Here is a 23,242-nt window from a genome sequence, read left to right as displayed (position 1 = left end):
CCTGTGTTTCGGAATTCATAGGATAATATAACTACCCTTTTGTGAAACACACACCAACATACTTATTTGCACACACTGAAAAACAGGAAGTGTTATTCAAATATTTATCACACTTGAATGAACACTGCTTACATTCATCCCCAGCCCTCGTACTGTATTGAGTGTCTGACTGTGACTGCTGGTGATCTCTCCAGCTCCCTCCAGCCTATTGTTCCCTGCTAGTCAGGGTTTATGAACGGGTGCTGCTTTACACATCAAAACCAGGTCATTGAGGCTGTTCTGAGGCTGTTCACACCAGCAGTCAGTCAGTCTCTCACATTGCTGGCTCCTAATCACGTCTGAATGAAGCCATCCATTTTGATTAGTGGAGAAGGCCAATTAATCACAGCCATGTTGTTATTCTTCGCTCATTAGTTCCCCTACACGTCCGCTCACTGTCAGCTACAGTACCTCACCTCAGAAAAGCAAATTCTCAGGTACAATGACTTTTCCATGTTTAATGATAGCGAGAGCTAGCCAACTAGGTATGTAATGCACTAGATTTTAAACAGCCAGGCTCAGTTTAGGTCATGGTGTAGCTGCATATTAACATGTAAGAGACTTGTAAGCAATATGACTATGAGCCTAGTGAGTGTCGCAGGAGAGTGGTACCTCAGTGGCTGTGGAGTGGTTTTGAATTTGAAGAGCCTGGCTTACTTTGAGCTTCAGTATTGTATATCAAAAGGGAAAGACTAGGGTCTGTGATATAGAGCACCGTTTGGGTCTTTACGTGTCAAAAAATATACATGTCAAATAACATTATTTGCTTGTTCACCATTCAGGACCTGAAAGTGACTGCACATCACATAATAATTTAACACGTTCATGAATTTTGGACATAGTGATTACACATTGATTACAGCATCACCATATTTCATGGCGATTCACCGATATGTATGCTATGATTCTGGTAAAGCTTTTTCGGGCATCTAAAATACCCCTCATTTATAAGACAGCTTTTGTATTTGGGTGATGGTCCCATGCTTAGTCATGCTTATAATGTTAGCATGGGGCAACAGGGCTAGGTACTGTAGCTGGCTAGCTTGCCGAGTTTGTTACCTAGCTAGCTGGCAGGCAGAAGCAGCAGGATCACCATCCTATCTCCCCTGCCTCTGGGATGGTTGCATGTCAGGGAGAATGTTGGACTACCAAGCTAACAATTTTCATCCTGCTCATTTGATCCTGATCTTATTTAAAATGCTCACACAGACATTTTCCCATTCGGTTGAACAAATAATGGCTTATTACCAACGCGGTATTTTAAAACACATTGTGACTGGTGTGCGTGCTTGTTTGCAGACTTATTTTTTTACAGCTTTGACAGCGCTACTGACCGTAGTGGTGAAACTTGGCTTGCTAATGCAGACTCGGCACACGCAACATTCTAAAATATAATTTTGTTATTTGACATGTCAAATTATCAGTTTAAAAGACGCATCAAATATTGTTATTGGACTTGTATCTTTTATCACACGCATTAGACCCAAACGGCATCCCATACTGTGAGGCCTAGTAGTAGTAGGTAGTCTTGGGACTGTATTAGTGCTGAACGTAGTGGTGGATGTTGAAGCAATTTCACTCAGCCGGACCCTGGTTTTACATATTGATGTAGAAAGACTACAGACACAACGTGAATTTCTGTCTGGGGAGTGGATTAACAGTGGTAGCAGTCGATGCATACTAGCTCTTGGATGACTAAAAGTGTAGATGAAATAGCGGCTGCTACTGTAGTTATGATGATTGACACTACCCATGTGTTTGGGTAAAGGCTTAATTAGCGGGATGGGTTATTGGCCAGTTATCTCAGAAAGCCTGATAGCTGATTGAAAAGAGGCCCAAGTCTCTTTGTTTCACAGTTTGAGTCCCTGGCAGAAACGCAGCATCTTTAGTACACTGGCTCTGCTGGTGATGCTGCTCAGTGGGTGAGCACACACACACACAAACACACACAGGAAAAGACAACGACACCTTTGGGGCTCAGCCCTCTCTTTCACCTTCGCCTCAGTAAGAGAGGACAGCCAGTACGTAACACAAGAGGCCGGAGCACAACAAATAACATGGGAGGAAAGAACAGAGATGGCCTGAATCTAATGTACAGTTGAAGTCAGAAGTTTACACTTAGGTTGGAGTCATGAAAACTCGCTTTTCAAATACTCCATACATTTCTTGTTAACTTCTTATGGCTGGGGGGCAGTATTGAGTAGCTTGGATGAATAAGGTGCCCAGAGTAAACTGCCTGCTACTCAGGCCCAGAAGCTAAGATATGCATATCATTAGTAGGTTTGGATAGAAAACACTCTGAAGTTTCTAAAACTGTTTGAATGATGTCTGTGAGTATAACAGAACTCATATGGCAGGCAAAAACCTGAGAAAAAAAATCCAACCAGGGAGTGGGAAATCTGAGACTTGTTGGTTTTCAACTCTTTGCCTATCCAAGATAATGTGTAAATTTGGTCCGATTGCACTTCCTAAGGCTTCCACTAGACGTCAACAGTCTTTAGAACCTTGTTTGTGGCTTCCACTGTGAAGTGGGGGTGAATGGGAACTGTTTCAACCTTTGGCTGGAAAAATGGCTGTTTTTCTGTGACTAGGTGCTGACCTAACATAATCGTTTGGTGTGCTTTCATCGTAAAGTCTTTTTGAAGTCGGACACTGTGGTGGGATTAACAACAAGTTTATCTTTAAAATGGTGTAAAATACTTGTATGTTTGAGGAATTTTAATTATGAGATTTCTGTTGTTTGAATTTGGTGCCCCGCACTTTCACTGGCTGTTGTGATATCGATCCTGTTAGCGGGATTTCAGCTGTAAGAAGTTAAACTATAGTTCTTGCAAGTCGGTTAGGACATCTACTCTGTGCATGACACAAGTCATTTGTCCAACAATTGTTTACAGACAGATTATTTCACTTATAACTCATTGTATCACAATTACAGTTGGTCAGTAGTTTACATACACTAAGTTGACTGTGCCTTTAAACAGCGTGGAAAATTACAGAAAATGACATCATGACTTTAGAAGCTTCTGATAGGCTAATTGACAACATCGGAGTCAATTGGAGGTGTACCTGTGGATGTATTTGCTTGACATCATGGGAAAATCAAAAGAAATCAGCCAAGACCTCAGAAAAATAATTGTAGACCTCCACAAGTCTGGTTCATCCTTGGGAGGAATTTCCAAATGCCTGAAGGAACCACGACCATCTGTACAAACAATAGTAGGCAAGTATAAACACCATGAGACCACACAGCCGTCATACCACTCAAGTGAAAAACAATAGCACAACAGCAGCAAAGGACGTTGTGGAGGAAACGGGTACAAATGTATATATATCCAGAGTAAAACATAACCTGAAAGGCCGCTCAGCAAGGAAGAAGCCACTCCTCCAAAACCACCATAAAAAAAAGCCAGACTACGGTTTGCAACTGCACATGGAGACAAAGATCACACTTCTTGGAGAAATGTCCTCTGGTTTGATGAAACACAAATAGAACTGTTTGGTCATAATGACCATCGTTATGTTTTGAGGAAAAAGGGGGAGGCTTGCAAGCCGAAGAACACCATCCCAGCCGTGAAGCACAGGGGTGGCAGCATCATGTTCATGTTGTGGGGGTGCTTTACTGCAGGAAGGACTGGTGCACTTCACAAAATTGATGGCATAATGAGGAGAAAAATTACGTGGATATATTGAACAACATCTCAAGACATCAGTCAGGAAGTTAAAGCTTGGTCGCAAATGGGTCTTCCAAATGGACAATGACCCCAAGCATACTTCCAAAGTTGTGGCAAAATGGCTTAAGGACAACAAAGTCAAGGTATTGGAGTGGCCATCACAAAGATAATAGATAATTTGTGGGCAGAACTGAAAAAGCGTGTGAGTAAGGATGCCTACAAACCTGACTCAGTTACACCAGCTCTGTCAGGAGGGATGGCCAAAATTCACCCAACTTATTGTGGGAAGCTTGTGGAAGGCTACCCGAAACGTTTGACCCAAATTAAACAACTTAAATGCAATGCTACCAAATACTAATTGAGTGTATGTAAAATTCTGACCCACTGGGAATGTGATGAAATAAATAAAAGCTGAAATAAATCACTATTATTCTGACATTTCACATTCTTAAAATAAAGTGTTGACCCTTACTGACCTAAAACAGGGGATTTTTACTAGGATTAAATGTCAGGAATTGTTAAAAACTTAGTTTAAATGTATTTGGCTAAGGTGTATTTGGCTAAGGTGTATGTAAACTTCCGACTTCATCTGTATATCAACAGTGGTGGAAAAAGTACTCAATTGTCATACTAAAAGTAAAGATACCTGAATAGAAAATGACTCAAGTAAAAGTGAAAGTCACCCAGTAAAATACTACTGGAGTAAAAGTCTTAAAGTATTTGGTTTTAAATATACATAAGTTCCACAAGTAAATGTAATTGTTGTACTTATGTATCAAAAGTAAAAGTATAATTATTTCAAATTCCTTATATTAAGCAAACTTGTTGTTTTCTTAATTTACAGATAGCCAGGGGCACACTCCAACACCTCATTTACAAACAAAGCATTTGTGTTTAGTGAGTCCGCCACAGAGGCAGTAGTGTGTGAATTACTTTTGGGTGTCAGGGAAAAGTAAAAAGTACTTTCTTTAGGAATGTAGTGTAGTAAAAGTTGTCAAAAATATAAATGGTAAAGTAAAGCACAGACACAAAAAAACTACTTAAGTAGTACTTTAAAATATTTTTACACCAATGTATATCAACAACACAAACTCAGCTCCTCTAGGGTTCTCTCCATTCTCAGAAAGCTCAGACAGACAACACTTGAGAGGCAGGAGGAAGAGTGTAATTCACCATCTGCTCAACAGGAGCATATGTGCTGCTTACCCAAGATATTACATCTATATACTATGGAGAGAAGGAGCTGGAGACAACTGGGCTTATTTACTAGGGACCGGGAAGCAAAGCACCTCTACTCGACATGCCAGTCATGTTTTTCAGCCCTAGGCACATCACATCAATGATGTATGCTGATTCCAACTTTAAATCACTCCACTGCTTTCACGTTTACTGAGACACTCCCATATAAACCTCATGCCACAGAGACGGTATAACTCAAATACAACAGTTAATTGTACTCAATGCAGTCATGGGTTGCACTCAACACAACCTCAATGCAACCTTGGGTTGCACTCAACACTCAAACCCATAATTTCCCCCATCATAATAGCCACTAGTGGACATTGAGACATCATCAGCACCTAGCTGCTACTATCATCACCTGAGGACAATCACTCAGGTCTCTGCTACTGCAGCATGTTTTAATCACAGGGTCCGTCAGCTATAGACTGGAGAATGTAGGGCATCATATGTTATCTAGAACCAGAACCTACTCAAGAGAAATCGTGGGTGGAGAGAGAGCGAGAAAGAAAGAGAGAGAGGAAAACAGAGAGAAAGACAGACAGAGAAAGAGTGTCCTTGGTCAGAGTTAATAAAGTGCTACCTGAATACGTGCATTACATCATGAGTAATGGTGTACATACCTGACCATTCTGGAACTGTCACATTCAGTTCTGGAAAACAAAGAGGCAATAGATTAACACACTAATCAATTCATTGTAAGTTAATATAAATTAATTGACATTCAATAATAGCGCACAGTATATGGAAACATCTAATTGAAACAATGACCAATTAATCAAGGATGATATGACAATATAAATGACTAGCTATCTAGCTTGGTTTCTTCATTCAGTCAGTGATTAAGTATAGTGATATATAAGACATATTACAGGGACCCTGCAGCACCAAGCGCTTTGCTAAGAGCTGCCTACAATAGAAAAGACCAAACTGAACAGATAAGTTAGGCCAATTGCACAGAAACTGAATTACACTGAGAATCAAATTGTTCCCTTTAAAATGTATGCCAAAAAGAAACGACTGATTTCAAAGTTTAACAAATCATTTTTATTTATTTTCTATCACGTTTATTTAACCAGGTAGGCAAGTTGAGAACAAGTTCTCATTTACAATAGCGACCTGGCCAAGATAAAGCAAAGCAGTTCGACACATTCAACAACACATGGAGTGAAAACAGTCAATAAGTCAACAATACAGTAGAAAAATAAGTCTATATACGATGTAAGCAAATGAGGTGAGATAAGGGAGGTGAAGGCAAAAAAAAATTTTTTTTTTTAAAAAGGCCATGGTGGAGAAGTAAATACAATATAGCAAGTAAAACACTGGAATGGTAGATTTGCAGTGAAAGAATGTGCAAAGTAGAAATATAAATAATGGGGTGCAAAGGAGCAAAATAAATAAATAAATACAGTAGGGGAAGAGGTAGTTGTTTGGGCTAAATTATAGATGGGCTATGTACAGGTGCAGTAATCTGTGAGCTGCTCTGACAGCTGGTGCTTAAAGCTAGTGAGGGAGATAAGTGTTTCCAGTTTCAGAGATTTTTGTAGTTCGTTCCAGTCATTGGCAGCAGAGAACTGGAAGGAGAGGCGGAATTGGTTTTGGGGGTGACCAGAGATATATACCTGCTGGGGCACGTGCTACAGGTGGGTGCTGCTATGGTGACCAGCAAGCTGAGATAAGGGGGGACTTTACCTAGCAGGGTCTTGTAGATGACCTGGAGCCAGTGGGTTTGGTGACGAATATGAAGCGAGGGCCAGCCAACGAGAGCGTACAGGTCGCAGTGGTGGGTAGTATATGGGGCTTTGGTGACAAAATGGATGCCACTGTGATAGACTGCATCACATTTATTGAGTAGGGTATTGGAGGCTATTTTGTAAATGACATCGCCAAACTCGAGGATCGGGAGGATAGTCCGTTTTAAGAGGGTATGTTTGGCAGCATGAGTGAAGGATGATTTGTTGCGAAATAGGAAGCCAATTCTAGATTTAACTTTGGATTGGAGATGTTTGATGCGAGTCTGGAAGGAGTGTTTACAGTCTAACCAGACACCTAGGTATTTGTAGTTGTCCACATATTCTAAGTAAGAACCGTCCAGTGTAGTGATGCTGGACGGGCGGGCAGGTACAGGCAGCGATCGGTTGAAGAGCATGCATTTAGTTTTACTTGTATATAAGAGCAGTTGGAGGCCACGGAAGGAGAGTTGTATGGCATTGAAGCTAGTCTGGAGGGTTGTTAACACAGTGTCCAAAGAAGGGCTAGAAGTATACAGAATGGTGTCGTCTGCGTAGAGGTGGATCAGAGACTCACCAGCAACAAGAGCGACATCATTGATGTATACAGAGAAGAGAGTCAGCCCAATAATTGAACCCTGTGGCACCCCCATAGAGACTGCCAGAGGCCCGGACAACAGGCCCTCCGATTTGACACACTGAACTCTATCAGAGAAGTAGTTGGTAAACCTGGCAAGGCAATCATTTGGGAAACCAAGGCTATTGAGTCTGCCTATGAGGATGTGGTAATTGACAGAGTCGAAAGTCTTTGCCAGGTCAATAAATACGGCTGCACAGTATTGTTTCTTATCGATGGTGGTTAAGATATCGTTTAGGACCTTGAGCGTGGCTGAGGTGCTGTTTGGTCAGTAATCTGTTTGTTGACTTGGCTTTCGGAGACGTTAGAAAAGCAGGGTAGGATAGATATAGGTCTGTAGCAGTTTGGGTCAAGAGTGTCCCCCCCTTTGAAGAGGGGGATGACCGCACCTGCTTCCCAATCTTTGGGAATCTCAGACGACACAAAAGAGAGTTTGAACAGGGTAGTAAATAGGGGTTTCAACAATTTCGGCAGATCATTTTAGAAAGAAAGGGTCCAGATTGTCTAGCCCGGCTGATTTGTAGGGGTCCAGATTTTGCAACTCTTTCAGAACATCAGCTGACTGGATTTGGGAGAAGGAGAAATGGGGAAGGCTTGGGCGAGTTGCTGTGGGGGGGTACAGTGCTGTTGACCGGGGTAGGGGTAGCCAGGTGGAAAGCATGATAGAAAAATTTAAATTAGAAAAATGCTTATTGAAATTCTCAATTATAGTGAATTTATCGGTGGTGACAGTTTCCTATCCTCAGTGCAGTGGGCAGCTGGGAGGAGGTGTTCTTATTCTCCATGGACTTTACGGTGTCCCAGAACTTTTTTGAGTTTGTGTTGCAGGAAGCAAAATTCTGCTTGAAAAAGCTAGCCTTGGCTTTCGGGGGCTGTTCGATGCCAATGCAGAATGCCATAGGATGTTTTTGTGTTGGTTAAGGGCAGTCAGGTCTTGAGAGAACCTGGTTCTAAATTTCTTGAATGGGGCATGCTTATTTAAGATGGTGAGGAAGGCATTTTTTTTAAATAACCAGGAATCCTCTACTGACGGGATGAGGTCAATATCCTTCCAGGATACACGGGCCAGATCGATTAGAAAGTGTTTCAGGGTGTGTTTGACAGTGATGAGTGGAGGTCGCTTAAGCTGAACCATTACGGATGCAGGCAATGAGGCAGTGATCGCTGAGATCTTGGTTGAAAACAGCAGAGGTGTATTTAGAGGGCGAGTTGGTTAGGATGATGTCTATGAGGGTGCCCGTGATTACGGCTTTGGGGTGGTACCTGGTAGGTTCATTGATCATTTGAGTGAGGGCATCAAGCTTAGATTGTAGGATGGCTGGGGTGTTAAGCATGTTCCAGTTTAGGTCACCTAGCAGCACAAGCTTTGAAGATCGATGGGGGACAATCAGTTCACATATAGTGTCCAGAGCACAGCTAAGGGTGGTCTATAGCAGGCGGCAACAGTGAGAGACTTGTTTTTAGAGAGGTGGATTTTTAAAAGTAGTTCAAATTGTTTGGGTACAGACCTGGATAGTAGGGCAGTCTCTCTCTCTCTCTCTCTGTCTCTCTCTGTGTGTATTCAGACCCTTTGCTATGAGACTTGTTTCATCCTGTTTCCATTGATCATCCTTGAGATGTTTCTACAACGTGATTGGAGTCCACCTGTGGTAAATTCAATTGATTGGACATGATTTAGAAGAAGGAGATGGGACTTGATCAGGGAGGTCCTGATGGACACTGACAGAGCTACAGAGTACCTCTGTGCAGATGGGACAACCTTCCAGAAGGACAACTATCTCTGCAGCACTCCACCAATCAGGTCTTTATGGTAGAGTGGCAGAGGGAAGCCATTCCACAGTAAAAAGCAAATGACAGTCCACATTGTCTCTCAGACCATGAGAAACGAGATTCTGTGGTCTGATGAAACCCAGACTGAACTCTTTGGCCTGAATGCCAAGCATCACATCTGGAGGAAAACTGGCACCCTCCCTACGGAGAAGCATGGTGGTGGCAGCATCATGCTGTGGGGATGTTTTTCAGGGGCAGGGACTGGGAGACCAGTCAGGATCGAGGGAAAGATGAACAGAGCAAAGTACAGAGAGATCCTTCATGAAAACCTGCTCCAGAGCGCTCAGGACCTCAGACTGGGACCTTCCAACAGGACAACAACCCTAAGCACAGAGCCAAGACAACGCAGGAGTGGCTTCGGGACAAGTCTCTTAATGTCATTGAGTCAGCCAGCCAGAGCCCAGACTTGAACCTGAGCGCTGCTCGCTGCTTCAACAAAGTACTGAGTAAAGGGTCTGAATACGTATGTAAAATGTGATGTTTTTTGTTTTAAATGTGCTTTTTGCTTTGTCGTTATAGGTTATTATTAAGACTAACGTAACAAAATGTGGAAAATGTCAAGTGGTTTGAATACTTTCCAAATGCACCGTACCCATGAAACAAAGTAACCAAATTGAAATCCCTGACAATATATCTTACAACAATAATAACAATAACAATATTTGCAAATAATGCAACGCAATTAGATCCACATTCGATTGGAGAGATCACAATATCCCCACCGTGCCACCATGCCTATAATGATAGAGGCATAGGTCTGGTTGGCCACAAGCTGTGCTGGAATGTAGCTCCACATTTTTTTTATTTATTTTTTAGATACTCCAGAGAACCCAAGACAAGTGGGTAGAATTCCTCATTTCAACCTTTAGGTAACAAAAACTGTTTTACAAGGACTGTATGGGAAGAGGATAGCGCTCACTTCTTGAGGGAGGGTTTCAATTCATTTGGAGGTGTATTGTGACCTGGAACGAACGTGGAAAATACATTGCATTTGAACAGATGTAATCAACCAGTACTGTACAATGTGTGATGTCCAAACTTGTTAAACATAGACGTCTATAATTGTTTTTTGGTCTGGACCAACCAAATGTGGTCTTGTTTGGGGACGAAGCTTATTACAAAAATAGACAGTGCGTAGAATAATAACCAAATATGCAAAACAAGGACATTACATATTTCTACCTTTGTGTACCTATTCAGGATACATCACCATGAAGAGAATGATATTCGTATCCATAATTATGCATTCTGTATAGTACAGATCAGGGACCCGTAATTCCGTTAGCGGGTGAAAATCCACTTCACCTACTGTAGGTCGCTGACACCACATTCCTTCTGCAGAGATCTTTGAATCTCAATTCAGAAAACGTGGTCTCCTAAAAAAACTGAGCGAGATTTTACTGTAATTCTGTTACCAAATTTAGCATCTGCACAGTTCTTCCAGTAAATGTGTTTTTGTGAACATTTGTGTAAATTATTCAAAGTAGTGCTTGTGCATAAGAGTTATATGGTTTGTAGGCTGGGTAATTGCCAGGGACCTCACGATACGATATTATTATGATACTTTGGTGCCGATACAATAAAGTATTGCGATTCTCACGATTCTATAATTATTGAGATTCGATACTGTGATTTTACTGCAATTCGATGTTCCAATCATATTGCTCACCATATATGTCTGCTGCAGAGGGACAAGAGAGACATGAGAAAACACGTTTTGATCAGTCATGTAAAAAAATTAAAAAGCGCCGAAACCAAATTGCCTCACTATTTCAAAAGAAGATGGAGAACAAGCTAATGTTGGGGTTCGTTCCTTGTCAATCATTTGCTCATTGGTGAAATTAGCATTCAGACAATATCTTTAAAGTAAATCAATCATTCATTTAATGCAATTGCAGACAGAAGTTGAGAACAGGAACATAGCATGCATGTTTCTGAGTAAGTTCTGCAAATTGTTCTGCACTGCCTACATCATTCTACCCATGAGACCAAAACCATGACTACACAGCTATATAAACAAGAGTTTTAGTGTTATCTAAAATAGCAGTAAATGTCCACTCCCCAAGTTGATTTATAGTGGAATGTCTGACTAGTCTCTAATCTCTTACACTCCCCTACAGAGTTCTGTCTGTCACACATTTCTCAGACAGTTTCTTTATAAGAGGCAGAGATTGGAAAAGACTGGAACAATATTAAACCTTTATAATGAATATATATACACATTGTTAATCTGTAGTCTAGGACCCTATACAGGTAAGGAGGGAGGGGTCTTATAACCCCTCCCCTTCTATTAATACAACATAAGCATAATCAATTATTATAATACATCAAACATTTGGTACAGCCACTATCATGACCCCAAGGTGAACCCCCGACACTATGAAGGAAACATACAGGAGTTTTGGTACAGGTACAGACGACTAGCACAAAACCAACTGCGATATTGTCAAAACAATATCATCAAAATGAATATGCCGAAGTGTAACTAATTTTTTTCCCCATCACTAATAGTTTGTTAAACTTTGAAATCAATGGTTTTTGTTTGGCATACATTTTAAAGTGAAAAATGTGAATCAAAGCGTAATTCGGTTAACGTGGAATTGCACAAATGCCACTCTACCGTTAAGGGAAACTGCTCTGTTCTCTGGAACCCAGCCATCAGGGCCAATATAGCTACATTTATGTGCACACTGATCGCCTACCCATTTTCCTCACACGGAGTACCTTCCTCAGCATTTTCATTAATTATGAATGGACAGGAAATTGCTTGAGTTACTTACTGAAATGGATAGTTACTGGGGGGGGGGAGTCCATCTCGAGGTGTCATAAATCCCCCCAACGCAAATAATATTTTCACATGAACCTCCCCTTGTACTGTATAACAAATTGCACCCCCCCCAATGATTACGACCACAAATAAGAACTGAGCTCACTCCATCTGCCGTTTCATTACAGTATGATCAGACCCGGCTGCAGACAATGATCAGCTAGGGGGAAATCAGATTTTCAACATTCTGGTGCTATATTTATAATTAGATAAAATATATGCACCAACAGGTTTCTGTGCCAATGCACCAGACAACCAATAAGAAAAGCATAACTGCATACCGATTACCAACTTTGGGACACCACAATCCAATTGACATAGTCTATCTCAACAAACAGAAAATAGATCCCTCCCTACCTTATATCCAGTATCGAAGGCTTGGCTTGACAATCTCTGAATGTCATTCAACTTTTTGGTGTTTTGTAACAGATAGTGGTCGATGTCCGCGGTTCTAAAACATCACTGCTCTGTTGAATTGACGCCTTTTCCTTGACCATATGCATATAGCAAAGTTGATCAACATATTGGTGTTGAGAACAATGCGGCAGGGGCAGCAGTGGAGTTAGGAGACAAGAAAACAGCTATTGCCTTAATTGTCTAAGAAAAGTGAGGAAAGAGTGAACCAACTTTTTAAATGTTACCTTTATTTAACTAGGTAAGTCAGTTAAGAACATATTCTCATTTACAATGACGGCCTACACCGGCCAAACCCGGACGATGCTGGGCCAATTGTGCGCTGCCCTATGGGACTCACAAGCACGGCTGGTTGTGATACAGCCTGGATTCGAACCAGGGTGTCTGTAGTGATGCCTCTAACACTGAGATGCAGTGTCTTAGACTGCTGCACCACTCGGGAGCCCTTAATTAGCTCTATAATCAACAGCCTAACTGTTAAATCTGCCTGGCTTTATAAATCATCCACATATACTGTATCTACAGGAATAAGACGGATCCTGCTGAAGTTGCCTGTTTGAGTATTTGTTTAGTAGCCTACTGATTCCGTGAGCACCAAGCCTTATGCAACCACATGTCAAATAAACAATTTCACAAATGTGGCTGTTTTTAATCTTTGCTATGCTGTAATAAAGGCTTTACACTTTTTTTTGTCATTAGAAAAGCCTCTCTGGTGCTATTTATAATTGATTGTGTTTACACTGTTCCAAATTGTCATAAAAATTATATTTATAATAATAATAATAATAATAATAATAATAATAATAATAATATTATTAATAATAATAAACCCTCCTTTTTCTTGATCTCCTTCTTGTTATTATTACTATTATGATCATCATCATTATAATAATAATTAATATCATCATCATTAGTATGCTTAGTATTGCAGCCTTGTATAACCACCATTGATTGATCTGTAGGCCTAAAAACGCATCCTGTTTAGTCTTAATACCGTAACTTAATTTCATCTCACAGCATGCGAGCCATTCATGGTTTGAAATGCAATCAAGCATTTTAGTTGTATTAAATAACAAAGCAACCCTTGAATAATTAACATAAACAATAAATAAAACTGTTCCATTTCAGAAATTGCATTCACAAATGAATACGACTGTTTTTAGTCTTTGCCGTAATAAAGGCTTACAACAGACTGTCTGGTACACACTTGTAATTGATTTAGTATTGTTTACGTTGTTCCAAACAGTCAGAAAAATGATATTGCAATCTAACAGCACCTGTTTGGCAATAGCCTAATATGCACGCAGTGCATCCTCCTTACTTTCTTTATCTCCAGTATTTCCCACAACTAGTCAAATGTATTACACCCATCTGACTTCCCCATTACCTCCTGAGCAACCAGTAAACATTAAACCGTTAAACCGTTTTGAGTTTATTTGTCACGTCCTCTGCATCCATTTTGCTGATACGGTGTTCAGAATTTGTTATAATAAATGTATCGATGTGATTATGATATACTATTAGGTCAGGCCCTATTCGCCAAAGAGTGCAAGGGTTGGGGGAATAGGGAATGTTTTTACTATACAAATGAGGGATTTTGGTACCAACATTTTTCAATCAGAAATGCCTGTAATTATGTTGCAGCTTCAGCAGCACAGACAGCGTGATAAACACTTGATGTCCTAAGGTAGTCGCTGCAGCAGGGAGGAGAAAGAGACAACGGGTGCAAGTCACACAGTCGCTCGCTGTATGTTGTTTTTACACAGTGCAGCAAATCTGAGACCTGCCCGTCACAATAAAATAAATTGCGGTCGGACTCCCTCTCATTTGTGTGTCTTAATTATTTAAAATAAACCGTGCGCTTAAAGCATCAAACAAGCTCAGTGCATATAGCTGATTTGATTGAAACACAGTGTCTATATATGGAAAAATAAAAGTTAAAAGATTTCAACCAATCGATTGGTCTAAAGAAGAGACCATTTTTTCTTTGTCAGGGACAGCCCTAGTTAGGTTGTAGGTGCGGGAGGAATAGCCGCTCGGATCAGAGAGGAGGCAGAGCGCGCATTAAGCTTGGAAAAATTATGATCTGCAACAGACAGCGTGTCTCAGTATCAGAAGTAAAAATACAGATTGGCTTGCTACTGTGCCTTTCTAGACCTTATAAACTGTCAAGAGTAGAGTAGACCTATAATGGATCCAAATGGAAGGAAAAGTTAAAATCACAGTGCTTTTGTGCAGTTATTCACATTTTCACTGCAGTAGAGTTTTGTACTGACTTGAAAACAATAATGCAATTATTCATTGCATTGTGATGTTGTAGACTACTTTAGGTAGGATAATTTTATTGTCCCTAAACAAGATCAATAGGGGAATGTTTTGAGCTGCGTGTCTAAGGTCTTCAATGTTCTTTCATGCACAATGATGCACCTGGACTCTCCACTGCACAGCCTATCAGCTATTCCTCTTTGTCCTTATGGATTTATATTGAAAATTGGTGCAGCTTTGAATTATTTTATGTGTGGTATAATTGCTAGTTAGCCAATTGCAGATCTGGACAAACGATGCACCTACCACTATGGTCACTATGAATGGTGGATAGAACGCATGATAGACCGGCTGGTAGACATATATATTGACCTGTGGCATAGTAAATGTGCAGAAAAGCATAGCACATAAGGGAAGTACTGAAACACCTTGATAGGGGTGCATGCAAGCAGATGAGGAAATGTGGCAAGAACAGAAGAAATTATAGTAATACCTGCAAAACAGGGAATGAAAAGCAGGGGAAAAAAATGCACAACTCTCCCCAAAGCTCCAAAAATAAAGTTAGTCAACCCTCCCCCGCCACAGTCATTTTTGAAAGTTGAGCTGAGCTGCAGAAAGAAAACACCATCTGAAGTGTCTGACTGCAGCAAGTTGAATTGTTGACAGAGTGGATAATGGTCCTTTGGACATTTAGATCTTTACTGTTGTTTTCAACAGTACCATCTGGATTCTCTCTGGGGCTGAAGATTCGCTGCTGGCTACCTCTCAACGCTATACCATCCCACATGGCTACCTCACCTCCCTTTCACTCTCTCTTTCTCCCATTTCCCTCTCCTCAGAGTACATAGGCAACAGAGGAACAGCAGAGTACTCTCTCAACTTAGCATCTGCTCTGTTCCATAGATATCAGATCAAGGAAGAGATAGAGAAAAGTACTTCAACTTCTATATGGGTCTCTCTTTGTGTATTTGTTTTATCATCAGCCAAACAGTCAGATCGCACACTAGAGAAACTAGCACAGACAAAAATGGGATATGACTGCTGGCATATAGTGCTGCTGGTGCCTTCCCTCGCTGTTGTTGTCAGCACCTGAGTAGCAGGCTTCACCCAATCACTTTAAAATCGGATTAAGACCAAACTTCAGCTAACAAAAATGGTCCAGTGAACTCATTAGGGCAGATATTCCCATCCACAGGGTTATGGGCAATGCCGTCGGGGGTACGCCAAATAAAAATGTGATTCACATTTAAAATTATATATACACATACATATATACACAGTTGAAGTCGGAAGTTTACATACACTTGGTGTCACAAACTCATTTTTCAAACACTCCACAAATGTCTTGTTAACAAACTATAGTTTTGGCAAGTAATTTTTCAACAATTGTTTACAGACAGATTATTTCATATATAATTAATTGTCTCACAAATCCAGTGGGTCAGAAGATTACATACACTAAGTTGACTGTGCCTTTAAACAGCTTGGAAAATTCATGGCTTTAGAAGCTTCTGATAGCCTAATTAGCCTAATTGACATCATTTGAGTCAATTGGAGGTGTACCTGTGGATGTATGTATTTCAATACCTACCTTCAAACTCTTTGCTTGACATCATGGGAAAAACAAAATAAATTAGCCAAGACCGCAGAAAAAAATAATTGTGGATCGCCACAAGTCTGGTTCATACTTGGGAGCAATTTTCCAAAAGCCTGAAGGTACCACGTTCATCAGTACAAACAATAGTATGCAAGTATAAACACCACGCAGCCATCATACCGCTCAGGAAGGAGACGCGTTCTGTCTCCTAGAGATGAACGTACTCTGGTATGAAAAGTGCAATTTAATCCCAGAACAACAGCAAAGGACATTGTGAAGATGCTGGAGGAAACGGGTACAAAAGTATCTATATCCACAAGTCCTATATCGACATAACCTGAAAGGCCGCTCAGCAAGGAAGAAGCCACTGCTCCAAAACCACCATAAAAAACCCAGACTACGGTTTTGCAACTGCACATGGAGACAAAGATCGCACTTCTTGGAGAAATGTCCTCTGGTCTGATGAAACAAAAATAGAACTGTTTGGCCATAATGACCATCGTTATGTTTGGAGAAAAAAGGTGGAGGCTTGCAAGCCAAAGAACACCGTTGCCACCGTGAAGCACAGGGGTGGCAGCATCATGTTGTGGGGGTGTTTTGCTGCAGGAGGGACTGGTGCACTTCACAAAATAGATGGCATCATGAGGTAGGACAATTATGTGCAAATATTGAAGCAATACAGTGCCTTGCGAAAGTATTCGTCCCCCTTGAACTTTGCGAACTTCTGCCACATTTCAGGCTTCAAACATAAAGATATAAAACTGTATTTTTTTGTGAAGAATCAACAAGAAGTGGGACACAATCATGAAGTGGAACGACATTTATTGGATATTTCAAACTTTTTTAACAAATCAAAAACTGAAAAATTGGGCGTGCAAAATTATTCAGCCCCTTTACTTTCAGTGCAGCAAACTCTCTCCAGAAGTTCAGTGAGGATCTCTGAATGATCCAATGTTGACCTAAATGACTAATGATGATAAATACAATCCACCTGTGTGTAATCAAGTCTCCATATAAATGCACCTGCACTGTGATAGTCTCAGAGGTCCGTTAAAAGCGCAGAGAGCATCATGAAGAACAAGGAACACACCAGGCAGGCCCGAGATACTGTTGTGAAGAAGTTTAAAGTCGGATTTGGATACAAAAAGATTTCCCAAGCTTTAAACATCCCAAGGAGCACTGTGCAAGCGATAATATTGAAATGGAAGGAGTATCAGACCACTGCAAATCTACCAAGACCTGGCCGTCCCTCTAAACTTTCAGCTCATACAAGGAGAAGACTGATCAGAGATGCAGCCAAGAGGCCCATGATCACTCTGGATGAACTGCAGAGATCTACAGCTGAGGTGGGAGACTGTCCATAGGACAACAATCAGTCGTATATTGCACAAATCTGGCCTTTATGGAAGAGTGGCAAGAAGAAAGCCATTTCTTAAAGATATCCATAAAAAGTGTTGTTTAAAGTTTGCCACAAGCCACCTGGGAGACACACCAAACATGTGGAAGAAGGTGCTCTGGTCAGATGAAACCAAAATTGAACTTTTTGGCAACAATGCAAAACGTTATGTTTGGCGTAAAAGCAACACAGCTGAACACACCATCCCCACTGTCAAACATGGTGGTGGCAGCATCATGGTTTGGGCCTGCTTTTCTTCAGCAGGGACAGGGAAGATGGTTAAAATTGATGGGAAGATGGATGGAGCCAAATACAGGACCATTCTGGAAGAAAACCTGATGGAGTCTGCAAAAGACCTGAGACTGGGACGGAGATTTGTCTTCCAACAAGACAATGATCCAAAACATAAAGCAAAATCTACAATGGAATGGTTCAAAAATAAACATATCCAGGTGTTAGAATGGCCAAGTCAAAGTCCAGACCTGAATCCAATCGAGAATCTGTGGAAAGAACTGAAAACTGCTGTTCACAAATGCTCTCCATCCAACCTCACTGAGCTCGAGCTGTTTTGCAAGGAGGAATGGGAAAAAATGTCAGTCTCTCGATGTGCAAAACTGATAGAGACATACCCCAAGCGACTTACAGCTGTAATCGCAGCAAAAGGTGGCGCTACAAAGTATTAACTTAAGGGGGCTGAATAATTTTGCACGCCCAATTTTTCAGTTTTTGATTTGTTAAAAAAGTTTGAAATATCCAATAAATGTCGTTCCCCTTCATGATTGTGTCCCACTTGTTGTTGATTCTTCACAAAAAAATACAGTTTTATATCTTTATGTTTGAAGCCTGAAATGTGGCAAAAGGTCGCAAAGTTCAAGGGGGCCAAATACTTTCGTAAGGCACTGTATGTATGTATGTATGTATGTATGTATGTATGTATGTATGTATGTATGTATGTATGTATGTATGTGTGTGTGTGTGTGTATGACATATATATATATTTTTTAATATATATATATAGATATGTATATATTTTAAATATATATGTATTTTTCTTCACATTGTCAAACTCCATTTAGTAAGGCCCGCGTCCATAGAGACACATACCAGCTCTACTGGTAGTACTGCTACTACCAGCAGTACTACAACTGCACCTGTCGATGACACAAGTTGTTCTGTTTCTACGAGCACAACCAATGCTAGCATCAGTAATTATACATTTGTTGTTAGCCCAGCTAGCATGGACAGTTGTGAATCTGATGAAGCCGAAGAGCTACTACCCCCTTACCCGGGAAAGCACCGAATAACAGACAGTGATGTTGGACCATTGAAGAGGAGCAAATATGATGAGAACTACATTGATTTGGGGTTCACTTATATTGGGAGTAGTGCTTTTCCTCAGCCACAGTGTGTTATATGTGCAAAAGTAGTATCTCAGAACTCGATGAAACCTTGCGTAGACATTTAGAAATAAAACATGACAATTTGAAAAATAAGCCAAGGGAGTTTTTGGAGCGAGAATTAAGACGACTTTCGAGTAATAAGACATGTATAAAAGCAACAGATACCATTAATAAGAAGTGGCTAGAAGTGTCTTATATGATGAGCTACCGAGTGGCTAGGACAGGCAAGCCCCATGCTATTGTGGAGGACTTAAGTCTTCCTGCTGCCGCGGATATGGCTGGGACAATGCTGGTGGGAAAAGGCCTAAAAAACAACAGACAATGTCTTCATCAAACAACACTGTTTCACGATACATCAGTGACATGGCAGGAGATGTTTTGAAACAATCACTGCTTTGCATACAAGCCAGTGAATTCTATGCGTTACAGCTGGATGAGTCAACAGACATGGCGGGCCTGGCACAGCTCCTGGTATATGTCCGTTATGTTTAAGGGGGGTCAATTAAGGAAGACATCCCCTTCTGCAAACCACTGGAAGGTACTGGACAGCTTTGTGACATCAAATGGACTTTGGTGGTTAAGATGTGTTGGTATCTGTACTGATGACGCAAAAGCCATGACAGGGAGACATAGTGGAGTGGTAACACGCGTTCAAGCAGTTGCTCCTGACACCACTTGGGTACACTGCAGCATCCACCGAGAGGCTCTTGCTACCAAGGGAATGCCTGACAGCTTGAAAGACATTTAACTTTGTTTAAGCAAGGCCCCTGAACTCGTGTATTTTCTGCACTACGCAATGGTATGGGCAGCAACCATGTAACGCTTTTACAACATACAGAAGTGCACTGGTTATCAAGGGGCAAAGTATTGACACGGTTTTTTAAATTGAGAGACAAGCTTAAAGTTTTCTTCACTGACCATCATTTTCACTTGTCTGACCGCTTACACGATGATGAGTTTCTCACACGACCGGCCTATCTGGGTGATGTTTTTTCTCGCCTGAATGATCTGAATCTAGGATTACAGGGACTCTACGCAACTATATTCAATGTAGGGATAAAATTGAGGCTATGATTAAGAAGTTGGAGCTCTTCTCTGTCTGCAAGGACAACACACAGGTCTTTCCATCATTGTATGATTTTCTGTGTGCAAATGAACTGAAGCTTACGGACCATGTCAAATGTGATATAGCGAAGCACCTGAGTGAGCTGGGTGCGCAAACGGACGACACAACAACTGGATTCGTTATCCCTTTCATGCCCTGTCTCCAGTCCACTTACAAATATCTGAACAAGAGAGCCTCATCGAAACTTCAACAAGCGGTTCTGTGAAAATGTCATTTAAATCAGAAGCCACTGCCAAATGTCTGGATTGGGCTGCGCTCAGAGTATCCTGCCTTGGCAAAAAAAGGCACTGATGCCCTTTGCAACCACGTACCTATGTGAGAGTGGATTTTCGGCACTCACTAGCATGAAAACTAAATATAGGCACAGACTGTGTGTGGAAAATTATTTAAGACAGAGATTCTCTCTAATACAACCCAACACTGCAGAGTTTTGAGCATCCTTTCAAGCACACCCGTCTCAATAACCTTTGGTGAGTTATTCACAATTTTCGATTAACAAATAAGGTTTTATATGTAAGATGGTTAAATAAAGAGCAAAATGATTGCTTATTATTATTACTTCCCACGATCCGGGCTGTGACAAAAACTCAGTCATTCTTATGTTTATCAAATGTATCGTATAGCGTGTGTGGCAGGCTTACAATGACGGCAACAAAAAACAACATTTGAGAGTGCGCTGACCCTGGTGCTAGAGGGGGTACGCTGCTGGAGGTTGAATGTTTGAAGGGGTACGGGACTATAAAAAGTTTGGGAACCACTGCATTAGGGCAAATCCCCATCACATTCACCATTGAACCTGTTCGACCGGAGCAGAGCAGTGACATTGGGTCAATATGATGTGCTGAGATTCATTGACACACATAGCAAAACTCCCATGCATTGCCATTTATTGTAATAGTGATTTGTGTTCATACTTAACCTGTACAGCATGATAGGCATGCAGACATCACTGAATAACCAAGAGGTCCCATTGAACTATGAACCCCTAAATACCTTGTGGAATGAGAAATTAGGGATGGACACGGTTATTCTCATATTTCAATATCCTTATGGACGTTAGTACTATTCGAATACTTGGGAGGTTTTTTTCAGGCTTTTTCTAAAATTAAATGCAATTATCAGTGACATTGCAACATAGCCTACAAGGATACACGTTTATATTCTAAACAGTTCTGACATTTTTTACGAGTGTGCCCCTTTAAAAAGACGTTTGGTCAATCAAAGTGGTGCTATACAGTCAGAATGTACCCACCTTTTCTCCCCAATTTCGTGATAGTTACGATCTTGTCTCATCACTGCAACTCCCCAACGGGCTCGGAAGAGGCAAAGATTGAGTCATGCATCCTCCGAAACATGACCCGCCAAGCCGTGCTGCTTCTTAACACCTGCTCGCTTAACCCGGAAGTCAACCGCACCAATGTGTTGGCGGAAACACCGTTCAACTGACGACTGAAGTCAACATGCAGGCGCCCGGCCCGCCACAAGGATTCGCTAAAGCGCGATAGGCCAAGGAAAGCCCCAAGGCCAAACCCGGGGAGAAGTGGGAGATTATTAATCAATGCAAAAGGGAATTAAAATGATGTAATAAATTGGCTAAATGAGCAGTAGGCTACAATGATCAACCAACAGATAGGCTGTTGTTTCATGTGAATGGAGTTGTTGTAGCAATTGGAGGGAAGCACAGTAAAATACAGTAGCTTCAATTAGCCTTGCTACTTTAGCTAGCTAGCTGGCTACTGTAGCTAGCTTCTTAATCAGATGGTATGATAGATAGACAAACTTGTTGCCACCATAGGTTAACTAGAGCAAGTTGGATTGACTACTTTCTCTCTCCTCCCCTGCATGCCACACGGTCCCCTGCTCCTCTTGCCCCTCCCCCACCCATCTGCTGAAACAAGTCACTCACTCACCATGCAAATCTCTATTTAAATTAACAGGTGTGTCTTGTTAAAAATTAACATGTGGAATTTCCTTCTCAATGCGTTTGAGCCAATCAGTTGTGTTGTGACAAGGTAGGGATGGTATATAGAAGATATCTTTTACCAAAAAGGGCTCAAGTCCATATTATGGCAAGAGGGCTCAAATAAGCAAAGAGAAATTACAGTCCATTATTTTAAGACATGAAGGTCAGTCAATTCGGAAAATTAAGAACTTTGAAAGTTTCTTCAAGTGCAGTCGCTATGATGAAACTGGCTCTCATGAGGACCACCACAGGAAAGGAAGACCCATAGTTACCTCTGCTGCAGAGGAAAAGTTCATTAGAATTACCAGCCGCAGAAATTTCAGCCCAAATATGCCTCAGAGTTCAAGTAACAAACACATCTCAACATCAACTGTTCAGAGGAGACTGCGTAAATCAGGCCTTCATGGTCAAATTGCTGCAAAGAAACCACTAGTAAAGGACACCAATAAGAAGAAGAGACTTGATTGGGCCAAGAAACACAAGCAATAGACATTAGACTGGTGGAAATCTGTCCTTATGTCTGTCCAAATTTTACGATTTTTGGTTCCAATCGCTGTGTCTTTGTGAGACGCAGAGTAGGTGAATGGATCGCCGCATGTGTGGTTCCCACTGTAAAGCATGGAGGAGGATGTGTGATGGTGCTTTGCTGGTGACAATGTCAGTGATTTATTTAGAATTCAGGACACACTTAACCAGCATGGCTACCACAGCATTCTGCAGTGATACGCCATCCCATCTGGTTTGCGCTTAGTGGGACTATCATTTCTTTTTCAACGGGAGAATGACCCAACACACCTCCAGACTGTGTAAGGGCTATTTACCAAGAAAGAGAGTGATGGAGTGCTGCATCAATGACCTGGCCTCCACAATCACCCGACCTCAACCCAATTTAAATGGTTTATGATGAGTTGGACAGCAGAGTGAAGGAAAAGCAGCCAACAAGTGCTCAGCATATGTGGGAACTCCTTCAAGACTATGGAAAAGCATTCCAGGTGAAGCTGGTTGAGATAATTCCAAGAGTGTGCAAAGCCGCCATCAAGGCAAACGGTGGCTACTTTTAAGAATCAAAAATATATTTAGATTTAACACTTTTTGGTTACTACATAAG

General features: G+C 41.2%; 1 protein-coding gene across 2 annotated transcripts in view; it reads right to left on the bottom strand.

The window, feature by feature from the left end:
• The window catches only part of iqsec1a (IQ motif and Sec7 domain ArfGEF 1a), a 180,127-nt gene that overhangs the window by 120,950 nt on the left and 35,935 nt on the right, over positions 1–23,242 (bottom strand). For both annotated transcript variants that reach the window (XM_021615546.2, XM_021615553.2), the window contains exon 2: positions 5,573–5,602. In XM_021615546.2, the coding sequence (XP_021471221.2) occupies positions 5,573–5,602 (30 nt within the window). The remainder of the gene's footprint in view (positions 1–5,572; positions 5,603–23,242) is intronic.

The sequence above is a fragment of the Oncorhynchus mykiss genome, chromosome 9 (genome assembly GCF_013265735.2).
Source record: "Oncorhynchus mykiss isolate Arlee chromosome 9, USDA_OmykA_1.1, whole genome shotgun sequence".
Lineage (NCBI taxonomy): Eukaryota > Metazoa > Chordata > Actinopteri > Salmoniformes > Salmonidae > Oncorhynchus > Oncorhynchus mykiss.
Note: the sequence above shows the minus strand (reverse complement) of the source record. Positions and strands in the feature narration are given on the sequence as shown.